At 43.2% G+C, this 18,719-nt stretch overlaps 2 protein-coding genes across 2 annotated transcripts in view; one reads left to right on the top strand and one right to left on the bottom strand.

Annotated features, from left to right (window-relative positions):
• si:ch211-166a6.5 (clustered mitochondria protein homolog) overlaps window positions 1-14,214 on the top strand; it is a 28,091-nt gene extending 13,877 nt beyond the window's left edge. The window contains exons 13-28 of the mRNA XM_047380573.1: window positions 12-85; window positions 184-288; window positions 377-477; window positions 573-725; window positions 824-886; window positions 2,160-2,392; window positions 2,479-2,563; window positions 2,728-2,881; window positions 2,978-3,117; window positions 4,927-5,007; window positions 5,098-5,223; window positions 5,313-5,422; window positions 5,534-5,627; window positions 5,713-5,838; window positions 5,918-5,991; window positions 13,439-14,214. Of these exons, the coding sequence (XP_047236529.1) occupies window positions 12-85; window positions 184-288; window positions 377-477; window positions 573-725; window positions 824-886; window positions 2,160-2,392; window positions 2,479-2,563; window positions 2,728-2,881; window positions 2,978-3,117; window positions 4,927-5,007; window positions 5,098-5,223; window positions 5,313-5,422; window positions 5,534-5,627; window positions 5,713-5,838; window positions 5,918-5,991; window positions 13,439-13,988 (2,269 nt within the window). The 3' untranslated portion in view covers window positions 13,989-14,214. The remainder of the gene's footprint in view (window positions 1-11; window positions 86-183; window positions 289-376; window positions 478-572; window positions 726-823; window positions 887-2,159; window positions 2,393-2,478; window positions 2,564-2,727; window positions 2,882-2,977; window positions 3,118-4,926; window positions 5,008-5,097; window positions 5,224-5,312; window positions 5,423-5,533; window positions 5,628-5,712; window positions 5,839-5,917; window positions 5,992-13,438) is intronic.
• A 161-nt stretch (window positions 14,215-14,375) lies between these two features.
• On the bottom strand, window positions 14,376-17,928 carry srrd (SRR1 domain containing). Its single transcript, XM_047380583.1, has 6 exons — window positions 17,634-17,928; window positions 17,463-17,503; window positions 15,985-16,184; window positions 15,798-15,896; window positions 15,444-15,595; window positions 14,376-15,372 (listed from the first exon to the last, which is right to left on the bottom strand). The coding sequence occupies exons 1-6, from the start codon at window positions 17,783-17,785 to the stop codon at window positions 15,108-15,110; spliced, it is 909 nt and encodes a 302-aa protein (XP_047236539.1). The 5' UTR covers window positions 17,786-17,928; the 3' UTR covers window positions 14,376-15,107.
• Between the last annotated feature and the right edge of the window lie 791 nt (window positions 17,929-18,719).

An 18,719-nucleotide genomic window follows, 5' to 3' on the forward strand; every position in this document is an offset into this window, starting at 1 on the left:
TTTGTTTTCAGACATTGTCAGTTCACTGAACGTGTGAAGGAGAAAATGGATGAAAATGGAGGATTTGAAGAATGTGCAACGGCCTGTAGGGAGTGTTTTACCACATTCCTGTAAAATGGAATTCCAGTTATGTTTAATACAAAGCACACATTTTATTCTGGACCAATTTTTACTTTTTCCCAGGTGACTCTCGAGCGACTGATGCAGTACGAGCTGCGTGCAAAGACGTGAGCTCAGTTAGCGACATTATCTTTGAGATGCGCTTTAACCCAAATGTTTTCTCTCCAGGTATACACACTAGCTGTGCCTTCTCAGAAATAGCATTCACAGACAGTATATCATTTTTAGAGCCATTCTTCTTGTGTTTTGCATTCAGGAATACATTTTCCTCCCACTGAGAGTGCATCAACAAACCTGCAGGAGAAGTTGCTGAGAGAAGCTGCAGCTTTTATCATCACACACCAGATACCAGCCTTTGTGCGTGTCTCCAATGTTTCAGATTCCATGTCACAGGGAAATTCTGCCTGACAATGAAATCAATGCATAATATGTTTTAATGTTTGTGGTTGTAGTTGCAGTGTTGCCTACAAAGCAATGAGGCGCCGATGGACGGAGCTTCTCTAAAACAGGTGCTACACCAGAAAGGCATCAACCTCCGCTACCTGGGTCACGTGGTCAAGGCTATTTCCCAGTCAGAACACAAGGAGCGCCTCAGGCATATAATGGTTTGCTTCATATGCAGATATTTAATTGACATATTTAAAACTGTCCCAATGCAACGGCTTTAACAACGTTCTTCATTCTCTTTTTTGGTATGAAACAGAGATCAACTATAGGGGAAATTTTCATCCGCTCAGCAAAAAGAGTGTTCAACCATTTCCTACAGGTACTTTGCAGAATTCTGTAATGACTCCTATAATTTCTTATGCTTGGACACCTTAAAATATTGGTGGGTAAAGGACAGTTCTGGTTGGAAGTTTGCATACATTACCTCAATATTTGCTACCATTGCTTTTAAATTGTATGACTCAAACATTTTGGGTATTCTTCCACAAGCTTCTCACAACAGTTTGTTTTAATTTAGGTCCATTCCTCCTGGCAGAACTGGTGTAACTGAGTCTGGTTTATAGGCCGCTCCCGCACACCTTTTTAATTCTGCCCACAAATTTTCAATAGACTGATTTCCGGGCTTTTCAATAACCACTTTAAAACATTGATTTTGTTGTCTATAAAACATTTTGTAACGTAGTTGGTGGTATTTATTGTCCACTTGTAAGATCAATTTTAACCTCCTGGCTGATGTTTAGAAATGCCGCTACAATATTTCCAATCCCAGTCCCTCCTGCTGCAAAACACCCACACAACTTGATACTGCCACCCTGTACTTCACAATGTGGATTGTGTTCTTGAGGTCTTGCAAGCTTCCCACTTTTACCTCCAAATGTAACAATGGTCATATGGCTATACACATCATTTTAGTTTTTTTTAGACAAGTTTACAATAAAAGGTAACCGTTCCTGGCTGCATTTCCAAACTTTAATCTGGAATTTTATGCTGCTTTTGGAGTAATGGCTTCATCTGTTCTGAGGGGTCTTCAACCTCATGCTGGTGAACGACTCGTTTCGCTGTGGTTAATGACTCTTTCTTACGAGCTTCAGCCAACAAGTTTTATTTCCTTTGGTTCTGGGGTTGATTTGTACATTCCAAACCGAAAGTACGGAAACCTTTCCTGAAATGTATCATGATTAAACATTCCAATGATGTTTATGCTTGAGGCATCTTTGAGTACAATTTCCAGATGCCCCAAGGTGGTATGTTGAGAAATCTGGAAATTGTCCCCAAGAATGAACCAGACTTGTAGAGGTCAACAAGGTCTCTTCCTTATATCTTGGTGGATTTCCTTTCATTTTCCCATGATGTCACTCAAGGAAGCAGTGTTTGAGGTGTTGACTTAATATACATCCATTGGTGGGTCTCCATTCAACTCAAAGCAACCTGTTGAGAACTTACAGAACCTTGACGTTCACCAATTAAAAGCCCAAAATGAATATGACAGTTCTGGCTGTGATGAGTGTATGTAAACTTCTGACTGGCACTATGTCAACGGGTGTGGTCCTCCACAAAAAAATATTGCTAAGGATCTGGTCACGTCTTTGTAGGGTGTGGACGTACCGAGCCTCTCTTCAGCCATCAGTCACTTCCTCGGTTGCCTGCTGGTTCACCACTTCATGCCCTCTCCTGGCGGAGAGGAAGCTAAGAAAAAGTCAAGGAGGCGTGGCCGTGGGGCCGGGGCCTCAGAGAGCATGCCCTGGAGCATGCTAACTGGAGCTGAGCTGTGGAATCTGGTCTGCCAAGATGCGGTTGAAACATATGACATCTCTGACAGTCTTGGGTGAGAGGACACAGACTGCTTGTTCACCCTTTTTGTTTGTTATGCTGTGGTAAAGTTAATATTTAACCCTTGCCATTCTCTCATAGCTCTAGTCCGAATCACTTGGTGGAGCACTATGGACTGCAAAAGCTCTCTTTGCTGAGAGAATTCTGTTTAAAGACTGGAGTGCAGGTAACCTAAACATTAAACTTTGTTTCTTTGAATCAAATTTTTCTTTTCTAACGATGTAATCAAGATAAGACACAATGTATATATTAGAAATATTCAAATAGAATGAGAGCTACATAAACTCCAAGGAAAAACCTTTAAGAACTCTCATTGTGTATCTGCACCAGTTGAGGCTGAGAGACTACATCCTTGACAACCAGAACAAAGCTCCCATCAATCCGGACGACATCCTCAACATCTTCCCTGTTGTTAAACACATCGACATGCCGACTGTGGATGCTTCCAAAGCATACCGTGCTGCACAGAACTCCATTCAAAAGGGTATGTTAACAAGAAAAAAAAAATATTGGCTATATGTTGAACACATGCTTTTGATTGGATCTTCTTTACTTCACAATTCCCCATTCTGCTGTGCAGGCTTGCTGGATCAGGCCCACGAACAGCTGAAGGAAGCAGCTTACCTGTATGGCAGGGTGTGTGATGATCTGGACCCTGAGGCGTGTTACTGCAACAGCCTGTTGGCCAAGGTGACCTTCCTGCAGGGCAAAGCAGCAGAGGTATGCTTACAACTCCACAGCCTTTCAACTTCTGACAGAAATGACGGCATGTTAGCAGATTTTAAGATATTTTATTTGCATTCTCCAGATATGGTTGACTGCGGCTAATTACTTTTACATTACTCTGAGCCTTACAAAAATATTAATACCGCTGAAATGCTTTCACCTTGTGGCACATTACAGCCAGAGACATCGGCCTATTTTATTGGTATTTTATGTGACAGACCACCACAAAGCAGTGCATAATTGAGTTAAAAGGAAAATGATGCATGGTTTTCAAAATATTTTATAAACGGAAAACTAAAAAGTGTGATCTGCATTTTCCATACAGCCACTTTTACTCTGAGACCTCTAAGTTAAAATCCTGTACAACCAATTGCCTTCAGAAGTCAATTAATTAGTAAATGTAGTTCACCAGTGAGTGATTTAGTTTCAGTATACATCCAGCTGACCTGCGAAGGCCTCAGAGGTTTGTTAGAGAACATTAGTGAACAAACAGCATCATGAAGACCAAGAAAAAGCAGACAGGTCAGGGAGAAAGTTAAATGCAAGGTTGGGTTATAAAACAATATCCCAAACTGAACATCCCATAGAGACCTGTTCAGTCCATCATCTGAAAATGAAAACAATATGGTCCACTGCAGACCTGCCAAGCATCCACCTAAATTGGAAGGCTTAGCAAGGAGAGCATCATCAGAGAAGCAGCCAAGAGCCCCCAGGTCACTCTGGAAGAGGTGCAGAGATTCACAGCTCAGGTGGGAAAATCTGTGGACAGGACAACTATAGGCTGTGAACTCTACAAAACTGGTGTTTGTGGATGTGTGACAAGAAGAAAGACATTGTTAAAGAAAGCCAAAGAAAGGCCCATTTAAGGTTTTCACAAGCCATGTAGAGGGCACAGAAAACATGTGAAAGAAGTGGCTCTGGTTAGAAAAGACCAAAGTTTTTGGCCTGCAAGCAAAACACTATATGTGGCAGAAAACTAAGAGTGCACATCACCCTGAACCCACCACCCACATGTGGAAACAAGGTGGTGGCAGCATCATGCGATGGGGATCCTTTTCTTTAGGAGGGACAGGGAAGGTGGTGACCTACTGGTTAGAGAACAGGGCATTTGCGCCCTGGAGAGGCCGCAAGTACACTTGCTCGAATCCCACAGCTTGCCACTTTGGGTCCCTGAGCAAGACCCTTAGCCCCAGAATGTTCTCCAGGCGCCGCACAGTGGCAGCCCACTGCTCCCTAAGGGATAGGTTAAATGGAGAGAATGTACAATTACCATGACAAATAAAGGTTGTTTAAAAAAAACCCTGTTCAAGGTTAATGTGAAGCAAAACTCAGGGGAATTATGGAAGAAAACCGACAAAAAGGCTGCAGAAGACTTAAAACTGCAGCCAAGGTTCACCTTACAGCAGGACAACCAAAAACATTCAGCCAGAACTGCAGTGGAATGTTTTATATCAAAGCATGTTTTTATGTTAGAGTTGGCAAGTCACAATGGTCACCTAAATCCTATTGAGAAAAGATGACAAGACTGTAAATACAAATTAACTTTACAGTGTTCAGATGTTTATTGGCAAAAACTTGAAAAATCATGTAAACCTTTTCTTTAACTGCAAAATCATGCACTACTTTGAGTTGTTCTATCGCAAAACTTTCATGGGGTATATGGTATATACTGTTACAAGGTCAACGTGACTATATTACTACTTTTACTTCAGTAATAAATCTGACAACACTGTTGATGCATTTGAAAGTGTACTACAGCACATTTCAGGATGTAACTGACACCTAAATTTTGACCCCTGACAGGCTCGCAGTGTTCAGCTGAAATCAGTGGTTATCAGTGAGAGGGTGCTTGGCTTTGACCATCCAAACACGATACAGCAATATGTGAGTACGGCTTATGTATTTAGTTGTCATCAGTGTTTACTTGTTCTAATTGTGACTGTGTTATTATCATCATCGTTGTCTGATTTATAGGCCCTCTTAGCAGTGTATGCATATGCTGGAGGGGAGACAACCCTGGCCCAGAAATGTCTTCTCAGAGCTCGCCTGCTAATGCTAACAGTCCATGGAGAAGACCACCCGTACACTGCAACACTGGACGTAGGTCAAAGCAGTTTATTACATTGTAACAAAGGAGGAAATACAGGTTTTGCTAATGGTTTGTTTTTCTCCTACTTGTTTTCTTGCAGAGCTGTCTTGGCCTGGTTCTGACAGAAGATCAAACAGGGCAGTTCCTAAAGAATGCACTGAAACTTAACACTTCCTTTTTCGGCCCCACAGATATGCATACCGCTCTCAGGTACGATGCCATTCATTGCTCACACTGGGAAAATGCCTGTATAATAAGTAAGTTTACTTTAATATATTTACCTTTTCTAAATCATTACTAACCCTCCACTTTTCTGTGCAGCCACCACCTTTTGGCCCAGTGGATGTGCAGTAAAGGAGACTATAGAAGTGCAATGTCAAATGAGAAAGAAGCCTTCTCTGCCTTTACGTCCTTGGTTCGTAACTGTGTGAGACTGATAAAGAAAGTCAGATGGATAATTTTCTTTGTGCATGTCTGCTTACATAAAATGTATCTTCCAGTTAGGAGAGGATCACCCACAGACACTCTGCAGCAAAGAGTTCCTGGGCACTATAACCAAGCAGGCAGTCAAGGTGGAACGCACTCTCAGACAGGCAGGAAGTGACTCTGCTGAGCAAACTGTGGAGGTAAGTGTACGGGCTTGTGTAAATAAGTCTTCTAAAAGGTGAAAAAACATGCTCAGGTTGTTGCATGTTCTGTTCTCAGTGTCTAAGCCCAACATCTGACACTATTCTGGAGCAGATGGTCCTGGTTACAGGGATAAGGAGGATCACACGCAGGTGAATATTCTCAAATTGCTAAAAACACTGGATGGTGTGAAATTAGAAATTGAAAAACGATTATTTGGGTAAATGACAAGAAGTTTGTAGCTTGGTTTAAAAAAAAAAAAAACAATTTCCCAATCCAAATTTTGTATTTGTTAAGGAGAGAAAATCTCAAAACAGAATAACATTTCTCAATTTATGTGAAAAGGTATTTGCCCCTTTCAGACTTGTCCTTAATTGTCAAAAAAATGTTATTATCAGATAACAATAACCTTAATACAAAATGTGGTTTTCAAAGGACGATTTCATTTCCTTAGGAAATAAACTATCCAGACCAACCTGTATCTAAGGGAAACAATAACCAAACCCCATTATTATATCTTTAATTATTGTGATTGACCACATTTTAGGTTCAGTTTCACTCACTATACCTAAACTTAATTACCAGACTTGTAGAATCAACAGATGACCTAAATAGAAGCTGTCTGACAGCAAGAGCACAAGACAAAACTGGCATTGACATCTATCAGTCTGGAAAGGGCTACAGAGCCATCTCTATGGCCTTAGGACTCCAACAAACCACAGAAAAACCAATAAACAAATGGTAAAAACTTGGAACAGTGGCAAAACTTCCTAGGACTGACCGACCTACCACAATTAATCTATGAGCACCTGCACAACTTATCCAGGGAGTGATAAGAGAACCCAGAACCTCTAAAGCACTGGAGACCTCACTTGCCTCAGTTAAGGTCAGAGTTCATGATTCAACAATTAGAAAAAGACTTGGCAAAACCCCTGCTGACCAAAAAGAACACAAACTCTCACAATTTAAAAAAAGAAATCTTAATGATTACCAAATGTTTAGGGGAAATATTCTGTGGACTGACAACAGAATTCCTTGGAAGGTGTGCATATCATAATAGCCTATTACACCGGTAACATAATACATAAAGTAAAGAATCAACACATGCAATATATAGTTATTACATACACAATATACACATGTACATTACAGAGCCAGTCAGAGCCCCCATGTATTATGACCAAACCATTTCTTTATATCTTGATTAAAACTGATGTACAGGGGTTGGACAATGAAACTGAAACACCTGTCATTTTAGTGTGGGAGGTTTCATGGCTAAATTGGACCAGCCTGGTAACCAGTCTTCATTGATTGCACATTGCACCAGTAAGAGCAGAGTGTGAAGATTCAATTAGCAGGGTAAGAGCACAGTTTTGCTCAAAATATTGAAATTCACACAACATTATGGGTGACATACCAGAGTTCAAAACAGGACAAATTGTTGGTGCATGTCTTGCTGGCGCATCTGTGACCAAGACAGCAAGTCTTTGTGATGTATCAAGAGCCACGGTATCCAGGGTAATGTCAGCATACCACCAAGAAGGACGAACCACATCCAACAGGATTAACTGTGGACGCAAGAGGAAGCTGTCTGAAAGGGATGTTCGGGTGCTAACCCGGATTGTATCCAAAAAACATAAAACCACGGCTGCCCAAATCATGGCAGAATTAAATGTGCACCTCAACTCTTCTGTTTCCACCAGAACTGTCCGTCGGGAGCTCCACAGGGTCAATATACACAGCCTTGCTGCTATAGCCAAACTTTTGGTCACTCATGCCAAGCCAAATGTTGGTTTCAATGGTGCAAGGAGCGCAAATCTTGGGCTGTGGACAATGAGAAACATGTTTTGTTCTCTGATGAGTCCACCTTTACTGTTTTCCTCACATCCGGGAGAGTTACGGTGTGGAGAAGCCTCAAAGAAGCGTACCACCCAGACTGTTGCATGCCCAGAGTGAAGCATGGGGGTGGATCAGTGATGGTTTGGGCTGCCATATCATGGTATTCCCTTGGCCCAATATTTGTGCTAGATGGGCGCGTCACTGCCAAGGACTACCGAACCATTCTTGAGGACCATGTGCATCCAATGGTTCAAACATTGTATCTTGAAGGCGGTGCCGTGTATCAGGATGACAATGCACCAATACACACAGCAAGACTGGTGAAAGATTGGTTTGATGAACATGAAAGTGAAGTTGAACAACTCCCATGGCCTGCACAGTCACCAGATCTAAATATTATTGAGCCACTTTGGGGTGTTTTGGAGGAGCGAGTCAGGAAACGTTTTCCTCCACCAGTATCATGTAGTGACCTGGCCACTATCCTGCAAGAAGAATGGCTTAAAATCCCTCTGACCACTGTGCAGGACTTGTATATGTCATTCCCAAGACGAATTGGCCGCAAAAGGAGGCCCTACACCATACTAATAAATTATTGTGGTCTAAAACCAGGTGTTTGAGTTTCATTGTCCAACCCCTGTATATTTAAACATTGCTTGAGCTGCGATTCAAATCGGTTCCAAAATTTAACACCACACACGGACACACACAAACTTTTCCTAGTGGTTCTCACTGCTTGGATCTTAAAATTACCACAGCCCCTCAGATAATAACCCCCTTTTTGCTTTGAAGTTGTGAGTGTGTAGATGTTGTGCAGTATAGAAATCTACCAAATCTTGCAGTTTGGACTGCAGGAATAAAGTATTGTTGTGATCACAAAATCCTACTTTATGTATAACTCTCGCAGCACGTTTTTGGAGTCTAAAGAGGGGATGTAGAACATGGCGGTGGAACTGTGATGGACTGAGACCGCTTTGCTGCTTTAGGACCTGGACGACTTGCAATGATTTAGGGAACCATAAATTCTGCTCTCTATCAGAAACTCCTGAAGAAAAATGTCTGAGCATCAGTTTTTGACCTTAGGCTCAAGCAGAGATATTCTGCAGGGCAGAGCACACCAGCAAGTCCATCTCTGAATGGTCTTGGAAAAAACGAGATTTCAGAGGGGCCTAGTCACAGTCCGGACTTTAAACTGATTGAAATGCTATGGTGTGACCTTAAAAATGACAAGGAATGATTTAAAGCCTTTGAATGTGGCTAAATGAAACAATTCTGCAAAGAAGAGTGGTCCAAAATTCCTCCACACAATTTAAAACACTCATGTTAGTTATTCCATTAAATATTAGTTAGAGGAGTTTGGTTTTTTTAACAGCTATACAGAAGTATTGAATGCCTTATAGTTACAGAATGGGCTCAATAACCCCTAAATAAATCTTAATAATAAACAGCAACACAGTAGAAGATTAAAAAACATGTTTTTGACTTCCAACCCAAACTATGAATAAATATCTAAAATAAATAAGCAAATAATCATTTGAAATTATTATTATTATTTTTTTTTAGTGATTGTATCTATTAGAGCAAAGTTCAAGAGAGATTCCTGGAGTCCTCTAAGAACTCACACTCATGGTCACTGATTTTAACCTACACATATTGTATATATTAGCAAATAAATGTGACTAAATTCTGAATATTACTGTAGCTGTTTTCTTTCAAATTTACCTTGAGAGCAGCAGAGAGGGAACAGAATTTTATTTATTGACTAATACATTTTGCCCATTTTGCCCTCCCCTCCTTGAACCACCACCTTAACGTGGTGAAGGGGTTTGAGTGCTCAAATGATCCTAGAGGCTATGTTGTCTGGGGCGTAAATGCCCTTGGTAGGGTCTCCCATGGCAAACAGGCTCTAAGTGATGGGTCAGACAAAGAGTGGTTCAAGAATCCCTCATGAAGAACAAAATATCAAGGCACGTGACGTCGCCCGGTACGGCGGAGCCGGGATCCTACCCTGGAGCCAGGCCTGGGGTCGGGACTCGTCGGAGAGCGCCTGGTGGCCGGGTTGCTCCTCGCGGGACCTGGCCGGGCCAAGCCCGAACGAGAGACGCGAGGCCATCCCCCAGTGGGCCCACCACCTGCAGGGGGAACCGTGAGGGACCGGTGCAAAGAGGATTGGGTGGCGGACGAAGGTGGAGACCTCAGCGGCCTGATCCCCGGATGCTTAGGCTGGCTCTAGGGACGTGGAATGTCACCTCGCTGGCTCCTTGAGAGGGGTTGGACTCTGTTCTACTCTGGAGTGGCCCACGGGGAGAGGCGGCGGGCTGGTGTGGGTTTGCTTGTTGCCCCCCAGCTCAGCCGTCTCGTGTTGGGGTTTACCCCAGTGGATGAGAGGGTCGTATCCCTGCGCCTTCGGGTTGGGGAGAGGTCTCTGACTATCATTTCAGCCTACGGGCCGAGTGGCAGTGCAGAGTACCCGGCCTTCTTGGCGTCCCTGTCGGGGGTGCTGGATAGTGCCCCTCCCGGGGACTCCATTATTCTGCTGGGGGACTTCAATGACCACGTGAGCAATGACAGTGACACCTGGAGAGGCGTGATCGGGAGGAATGGCCTCCCTGATCTGAATCCGAGTGGTGTTTTGTTATTGGACTTCTGTGCTAGTCACGGATTGTCCATAACGAACACCATGTTCAAACATAAGGGTGTCCATCAGTGGACTTGGCACCAGGACACCCTAGGCAGGAGGTCGATGATCGACTTTGTTGTCGTATCATCAGACCTTCGGCCGCAGGTTTTGGACACTCGGGTGAAGAGAGGGGCTGAGCTGTCCACTGATCATCACCTGGTGGTGAGTTGGATCCGCTGGAGGAGGAGAAAGCCGGGCAGACTTGGCAGGCCCAAGCGCATAGTGAGGGTCTGCTGGGAACGCCTAGCAAAGCCCTCGGCCAGGGATGTATTCAACTCCCACCTCCGGGAGAGCTTCGACCAGATCCCGGGGGATGTTGGAGACATACAGTCCGAGTGGACCATGTTCTCCGCATCTATTGTCGATGCTGCTGCCCGTAGCTGTGGCCGTAAGGTCTGCGGTGCCTGTCGCGGCAGCAATCCCAGAACCCGGAGGTGGACACCGGCAGTAAGGGATGCTGTTAAGCTGAAGAAGGAGTCCTATCGGCTGTGGTTGGCTTGTGGGACTCCTGAGGCGGCTGACGGGTACCATGAGGCCAAGCATGCTGCGGCCCGGGTTGTGGCAGAGGCAAAAACCCGGGCCTGGGAGGAGTTCGGTGAGGCCATGGAGAAGGACTACTGGTTGGCCTCGAAGCGATTCTGGCAAACCGTCCGTCGCCTCAGGAGGGGGAAGCAGTGCTTCGCCAACACTGTTTATAGTGGGGGCGGGAGATTGCTGACCTTGACTGAGGACATTATCGGGCGGTGGAAGGAGTACTTCGAGGATCTCCTCAATCCTGCCATCACGCATTCCGTGGTGGAAACAGAGGCTGGGGACTCGGGGTTGGACTCTTTCATCACCCAGGCTGAAGTCACCGAGGTGGTTAAAAAGCTCCGCGGTGGCAAGGCTTCGGGGGTGGATGAGATCCGCCCTGAGTACCTCAAGTCTCTGGATGTTGTAGGGCTGTCATGGTTGACACGTCTCTTCAACATTGCGTGGCGGTCGGAGACAGTGCCTCTGGACTGGCAGACTGGGGTGGTGGTCCCCCTTCATATAAAGGGGGACCACCACCCCAGTCCACCCTATTTACACCCATTGATTTAGAAAGATCTCAATGCATATAGTATGTACATAAAAGGACCAAATTCTTAAAAAGAAGAGTATTGGAGGGCAGAGGGAAAAAGAAGCAGAAAAAATTTCAGGGAGACCTTTATTGAGATTATGTATTTGCAAATTGTAACTGTACACACACAAGGAATATGACCTTATCACTTAGACGGGCAGAGAGCAGCGTACCACCTTCATAAGAAGGGGGACCGGAGGCTGTGTTCCGACTACAGGGGGATCACACTCCTCAGCCTCCCTGGTAAGGCCTACGCCAGGGTATTGGAGAGGAGAGTCCGACGATAGTCGAACCTCGGCTTCAGGAGGAGCAGTGTGGTTTTCGTCCCGGCCGTGGAACACTGGACCAGCTTTATACCCTCTACAGGGTGCTCAAGGGTTCATGGGAGTTTGCCCAACCGGTTCACATGTGTTTTGTGGACCTGGAGAAGGCATTCGACTGTGTCCCTCGTGATGCCCTGTGGGGGGTGCTCCAGGAGTATGGAATCGGGGGCCCTTTACTAGGGGCCATCCGGTCCCTGTACGAGCGGAGCAGGAGTTTGGTCCGCATTGCCGGCACTAAGTCGGACCTGTTCCCAGTGCATGTTGGACTCCGGCAGGGCTGCCCTTTGTCACCGGTCCTGTTCATAACTTTTATGGACGGGATTTCTAGACGCAGCCAAGGGCCGGAGGGGGTCGGGTTTGGGGACCAGTGGATTTCGTCTCTTCTTTTTGCAGATGACGTGGTCCTGCTGGCCCCCTCTAGCCAAGACCTACAGCATGCGCTGTGGCGGTTCGCAGCCGAGTGTGAAGCGGCTGGGATGAGGATCAGCTCCTCCAACTCCGAGGCCATGGTACTTGACCGGAAAAGGGTGGCTTGTCCTCTTCAGGTTGGAGGGGAGTTCCTGCCTCAAGTGGAGGAGTTTAAGTATCTCAGGGTCTTGTTCATGAGTGAGGGAAGAATGGAGCGGGAGATCGACAGACGGATCGGTGCGGCTGCCATAGTAATGGGGGCGCTGTGCCGGTCCGTTGTGGTGAAGAAAGAGCTGAGCCAAAAAGCAAAGCTCTCAATTTACTGGTCAGTCTACGTTCCTACCCTCACCTATGCCCATGAACTTTGGGTCATGACCGAAAGAACGAGATCCCGGATACAAGCGGCTGAAATGAGCTTCCTCCGTAGGGTGGCCGGGCACTCCCTTAGAGATAGGGTAAAGAGCTCGGCCATTCGGGAGGGGCTCGGAGTAGAGCCGCTGCTCCTCCACATCGAGAGGAGTCAGTTGAGGTGGCTCGGGCATCTATACCGGATGCCTCCTGGACGCCTTCCTCGGGAGGTGTTCCAGGCACGTCCCACCGGGAGGAGGCCCAGGGGACGGCCCAGGACACGCTGGAGGGACTATGTCTCTCGGCTTGCCTGGGAACGCCTTGGGCTCCCCCTGGAGGAACTGGAGGAGGTGTCTGGAGAGAGGGACGTCTGGGCGTCTCTGTTGAGTCTGCTGCCCCCGCGACCCGGTCCCGGATAAGCGAAAGACGACGAGTACGAGTACATTTTGCCCTGAATCTTCTAGTAAAGTCTGCATTTGAAGGGTGTGTTTTATTCACCATACCTTGCATATAAAGCAAAATAGAAATATTACACTCTCCAAACCTTACTGCCTCTCACATTTCAATGCCTCCAATATGAGTGCTGTTTTTTTAAACTGTACCTGTTTGTTTGAGCCTTTCTTTCTTGTGTCTTTTTGGGTCTCTGTATATGAGAACCTAACTAGCTGTGGGCTGGCCCCCCATTTGTTCTCTGCTGGATATCAGGTGGCTACTCGTCTTCATTATAAAAATCACAGAAAACAACCACATTTTCAGGCATATAAAAAATGTTCACAGCATCAAAAATATACCACTTGCTTTTGATTTGTCAAAGTGTCTGCTTCTTATTCATAAGTGGGTGGATTTATGCTTACAAGTAAAAGAGATACCAATTTTCTATATCCATGTTTTTTTTTTTTTAGTGACAGGTTCCAGGAGTATAAGCAGAAACACCTGGAACGAAAGGCTGCAGCAGCAAAGGAACTGGGATTCAAGCTCCCAATCTGGCCTGTTAACTCACATCTAGTTAGCAGAGAAGACAAAAGCTCAGATAAAGAACGTGGAAGTGGGAAGGAAGCTAGGGACGGAGGAAACAGAGCAGAGAAAGAAGACCGGAAGAGTGAACAGCAGCAGCCGTTGGAGGACATGTCTGCTGAGAGTGGTGCAGGTGTCTTAGCCAACGGTTGTGTGCTAGAGCCAGCTGAGCAAAGCAAACATGAAGAGAAAACCGATGTTGATGCTGACAGAGAAGTTACAGGTGCTGAGGTCCAGAGAGTGAATGAAGGTGAGATGCAGTCAGCCTCAGGGGGGAAAAATGGAGAAATTAATAGAGGCACAGAAACAATTCTCAGCCCATCTGCCCTTAATAGTAAACTGACCTGGGCAGACGTTGTTTCAAAATCTAGCAATGGAACAGGAAGCAAGGCAGTAAATGGAGGAGACAGTGTCACCAACGAAAGTGTTGAAGAGTGAAAACACTAAAAACACACAAAGGCTTGTAGGGGTGAGTTTTCTAAAGACACTGCTGTAAGATGAAACTACCGGATTTTAATGTGATTAAAACAACAAGAAGGTAGTATTAAGAAAAAGACGAGTATTCTTTTATGTTTCAGATGTTTCACTGTCACAGATGCTGTGAGAAGCAAGCATTGTTTGGCTGCATTTCTTTTCCAAAAATAAACTTTATACTTTGCTGTAATAAACATATACTGTCTTCTATTACGAAAGTAACCTGGTTATTGCTGCTTCTACTGAAAAAAGGTATTTTTTAGCAGATTATTTAAACCAAACAGAATTATGCTCCAGTATCTCCCCCATGTTATTTCTTCCAGTGGAATAAATACTTAGCAACGGCAAAAGCCTGAAACATCATCACTGTGGTTTATTTATCTACTGGCTTATCCTGAAAAGTTACACTGATTTGGTTTTTGCTCAATGGATGTTGAGACTTCAATTTCATAATGACAATGGTAAATAGTTTACAACATTCTTGTGGAATGTTGTAAACGTGACCTAGCAGACGAACGACCTGATGTAAAAAGCGGTGAAAACACAGAAGCACAAAGTCAACACTATTTTGCAGATATATTTGCAGATTTTCACACATCGTTACTTTCTATCAGATATTAACCTGCCTAACAACACGTTTTGAACATTTGTTTCACATAGCCGCTAATGGACAGTGGACCAAAAGACCTTCAGTGGGAGCAATTTCCCCGTTAAATTAGTTTGATATTTAGGAACTGATTCCTTTCAAGTCAGCTTCAGTAAAAAATGTTGGTTGTCAGAACTTCACACTACTAAAATGTTTTGGTGCCACTATTTGCAGTTTAACTAAAAGAAACGTATTCAAAATGTCTCTAAAAATATGAATGTAGTTTATAATAAACATGAATAAAACATTTTAAGAGGAACATAAACTAATCCATTTAAAATATTTATTGCTACATAAAACCAGACTTGAACTGATGAGTTTGGAATAGTAAACATTGTCCTTTCTTCTCCCAAAAAGCCTCAGAATAAACTTACCATGATTCTGATTTATTTTAAAAAGTTACATCAGTGTTGGGAGTAAAAATACATCCATTGTTATCAATCACCTGTCACTGGAGAGGTTGAGACGCACGTTTGTTTTAGTATTATTTCTAAATCCAAGCAATGTTGGTATTGTGGTTCAGGTGAGTCTGTCCAAGTAGACTGTGGGAGTTTGTTTAATCGGTCTGAAGGAAAAGTGATAACTGCTGTATCACTGAAGACATCTATCAGTCGGGAAGGACAAGGCAGCCGTCTCTCTTCACACAAATCCACAGCTTTGCTGATGTAACAGTAATCCCGCCTCAGTTCCCTCTCGATGGTCCTGGAGAGAGAACGTCACCTCATCTCAGCCACCTTTTTCAATATCTTATTTCATTTATTTCTGGTACAAACCTCTCCCTGATGCCGCTGAAGCAGTTTCCGATGATCGTAACCAGAGACAAACAGCGTGGGCTCCAGTTCTTCCACAGCAGGTTGTTGTACAGGGCTTTTCCACAGTGCATTAGATAAAAAAGGGTGGGCTTAGAGGCCAGACGCTTCCCCTCCTTCACAAGATCACAAAATAAGATGCTGTTTTTCTATGAAAGGATGTATAATTAAAGAAGTGGCTTAATACTGAGAATAAACATGTTATTTATTTAGCTTGTTAAGGTTCAATGGCTGAAAATGTTGACATTTTTCTAAGCTACTGCTATTAAAAATATATTATTACAAATTACAGACTAATATAAATGGAAAGTACCTGACCTCATTTTCTGTGAGTAAAGTCAATCCCAGCCCTCTCAAAACATCTCTCTCTGCAGAGGAGAATGCAGGATCATAAAGAGAGCAATTCTTCAGGGGAATCTATGCAAGGAAAGGAGCAACAGTATGCATACTTAGATGAAATGTTCATAAATGTTAGGTATAACACAGATGAAGGTGATTGCCTCACCTGTCCTGCATCCAGTAGCAGCAGCAACATGGCAAGCTGGTAGCGGGCTGAGACACATGAAGAAAAGGAGCCGAGGCCATAACACACACACTCCAGATGTTGCTGTACTGTCCCCTCTGTGTCCTTGTCCTGCTGGGTGTCGGTCTCACTTCTCTCTGAAGGTCTTGATAGGGATGTTGATGTTGCTAACAGAAGCTGATCTAAAGACAAGATTACCACCAAGCTGCAAGCAAGATCCCTCATGAACTAAGCTACCAAGCCTTCAAGAAGTATTCATACCACTTTAACGTTTTCATATTATTTCACATTACAATCACAAACATCAATGTATCTTATCAGGATTGTATGTAGTAGATAAAAAAAGGAGAGCATAATAGCATTTGTTTTCACCCTACCAAGTTAAAATACTTTGTAAAACCGCTTTTCGTTGCTTTTACTCCACATCTAGAGAACAACTGACTTGAGACTTTTGCGGTTTTTAACTAGTTTTTTTTTTTTTTCAGGGTTGTCTTGTATCTAGCTCCATCCATCTTCCCATTAACTCTGAGCAGTCTCTGCTGATAAAAGGGATCCCCACTGCATGATGCTACCACACAGCATTTGCATGCAGGCCAAAACGCCACATTTTGGCCTCACTGAAACATCTCCTTTCAAATTTTTGCTGTGTACCCTACATGGTTTTAAGGAAAATAGTAAACAAGGCCTCTTATAGCTTTTTGTTTTTTTAAATCAACAAAGACTTTCTTTTAGCCGCTCTTCTATTAAGGCCACATTTCTGGAGTTTTCTCTTTAAAGACTCTCCCTCCTGATCAGTGGATCTCTGCAGATACTCCAGAGTTACCATGAAACTCTTGGCTGCTTCTCTAATTTATGTTCTACTTGCCCATCCTGCCAGTTTAGGTGTATAGCCATGACTTTGTTAGTTTGCAATTGCAATACTCCACAGTTTTCTTTTCAATGATGGATTGAACATACTGTAGCTCTGTGAGATATTGAAAGCTTTGGGACATTGTTTTCTGGCCTAACAGTGCTTTAAACCTCTCTACAAGTTTATCCCTGACATGTCTGCTGTGATTTTGGTCTTCATGATGCAGTTTGTTTACTGATTTTCTCTAACAACCCTCTGAGGCCTTAACGACACACATGTCACCTGTCCAACAAAATGAGATTAAATTATGTACAGATTGACTGTTTACTAATTAGGTGACATCTGACAGCATTTTGTGACATTGGAATTTTTTTTTTAGGCTGTATTGGATTAAAGGGGTCTTAATACAGTTACACAACAGATTATGTTTTTTTTTTTTTGGTATTTATTTAAAAAAATCAAACCATGTGTCATTTATCTTCTGATTTAAAATTATGCATTAGTTTATGCTGGTCCAAAATCCATTGAAGTTTCTGGTTGTACTGTATGTTCAAGGGGTATGAATACTTGAGTAAGGCACTGCAAATATGTAGATGTGAACCGAACTTACTTTTCCACTGTTGCCAAAGCTCTTCAACTCTCAACTCAGACCTAAAAGAGACAAAATAAAAGCAGAACTAGAAGTGTGCACAGGAAATGAGATTAATAACTAACCTTCAGGCAGGTCTGATTTCATACTCTGTAGGATGTTCATTAGGTTCACTTGAGCTTGATTTCTTACACTGTGTCTCTGATCCGTCTGACAAGTTTCTGAACATCCAGCTGTTCCTGCAGACATGCAGAGGCAGGGGGGATTTGGTGGTGAGATTTAAATTTCCTTGATGCACCTTTTCCCCGTCGAACTACCTGCCACTCTTCTACGGAATCCGACATTTAACTATATATTACTAGGCACTCATACACACAGGAATGTTACAACATGTGTATTTTCATCTAATTTTTAAGAAAAGTGACTATTATAATATGTGCTAAGGATCCACTACCACGAGGGACTACTTTGAGAGCAACACATAGTTCCTCTTCCGGGGTCACCTGATTTTTTTTCTAATCAGTACAAGACTAGAGCTATTTAATTATTCTGATTTATTTAGTCAACACGATGTTACGACGGAACATTATGGCCAGGCTAATATAATTTTGGGTGGGAAATAACGAGAGTAAACTCGTAACATTACGAGATAAAAAAAAAGTCGGATTTTTACAAGAAGCACAGTGTTTCATGCGTTAAAATGAGGAATGTTGAGCGTCTTGTGAAGTTGAAGAAAAAAACACAGGAAATTGCTTGTTTTGTGGACGAGGAGCTGTCAGTACTGTGACGACTTTATTCCCGTCATTAAAAAAATCTCTTAGCCTGTCCCTAATACTCCGTCGTATGATAAAATTATAAGACAAAAGAAAAAAGTACCAGAATGTGAAGGTTCTGGTACTTAATAAAATAAAAGTGAGTAAAAATAAAACCTATCTTTATAAAATAAGTTCTGGCAAACCAATACTCCCTGTAGATATAGAATAGGTGGGCAGAGCAGGCAGAAATTGTACGTAAGAGTAGCGTTACTTTAAAATAGTATTACTCAAGTAGAAGTAAAATGTATCGTGCAGTAAAACTACTAGAAGTCCAGAGTTATCTCTGCTAATTAATGGAGGAGTATGTTGTAAAAACGTGTTACCTAACATTGTGCACAGCTGGGATTGAATTAACATTAAAACAATTTGTCCAATAAAAAAATAATAATAATAAAATAAATTTGTAGAATGCTATAAAATAAAGACAGAAAAAACAGAGGAAATGGAAGCAACAATTCACACA

This window comes from Girardinichthys multiradiatus, chromosome 12 (assembly GCF_021462225.1).
Source record: "Girardinichthys multiradiatus isolate DD_20200921_A chromosome 12, DD_fGirMul_XY1, whole genome shotgun sequence".
NCBI lineage: Eukaryota > Metazoa > Chordata > Actinopteri > Cyprinodontiformes > Goodeidae > Girardinichthys > Girardinichthys multiradiatus.

What these genes read in the sequence shown, in the direction of transcription:
- srrd (XM_047380583.1), bottom strand. Translation starts at nt 17,785, where the DNA reads ATGTCGGATTCCGTAGAAGAGTGGCAGGTAGTTCGACGGGGAAAAGGT. An exon ending in AGACGGATCAGAGACACAGT is followed by an intron (nt 17,504 to 17,633) that starts GTAAGAAATCAA and finishes TGTCTCTTTTAG; the next exon opens with GTCTGAGTTGAGAGTTGAAG. An exon ending in GCTTTGGCAACAGTGGAAAA is followed by an intron (nt 16,185 to 17,462) that starts GTAAGTTCGGTT and finishes TCTTGTCTTTAG; the next exon opens with ATCAGCTTCTGTTAGCAACA.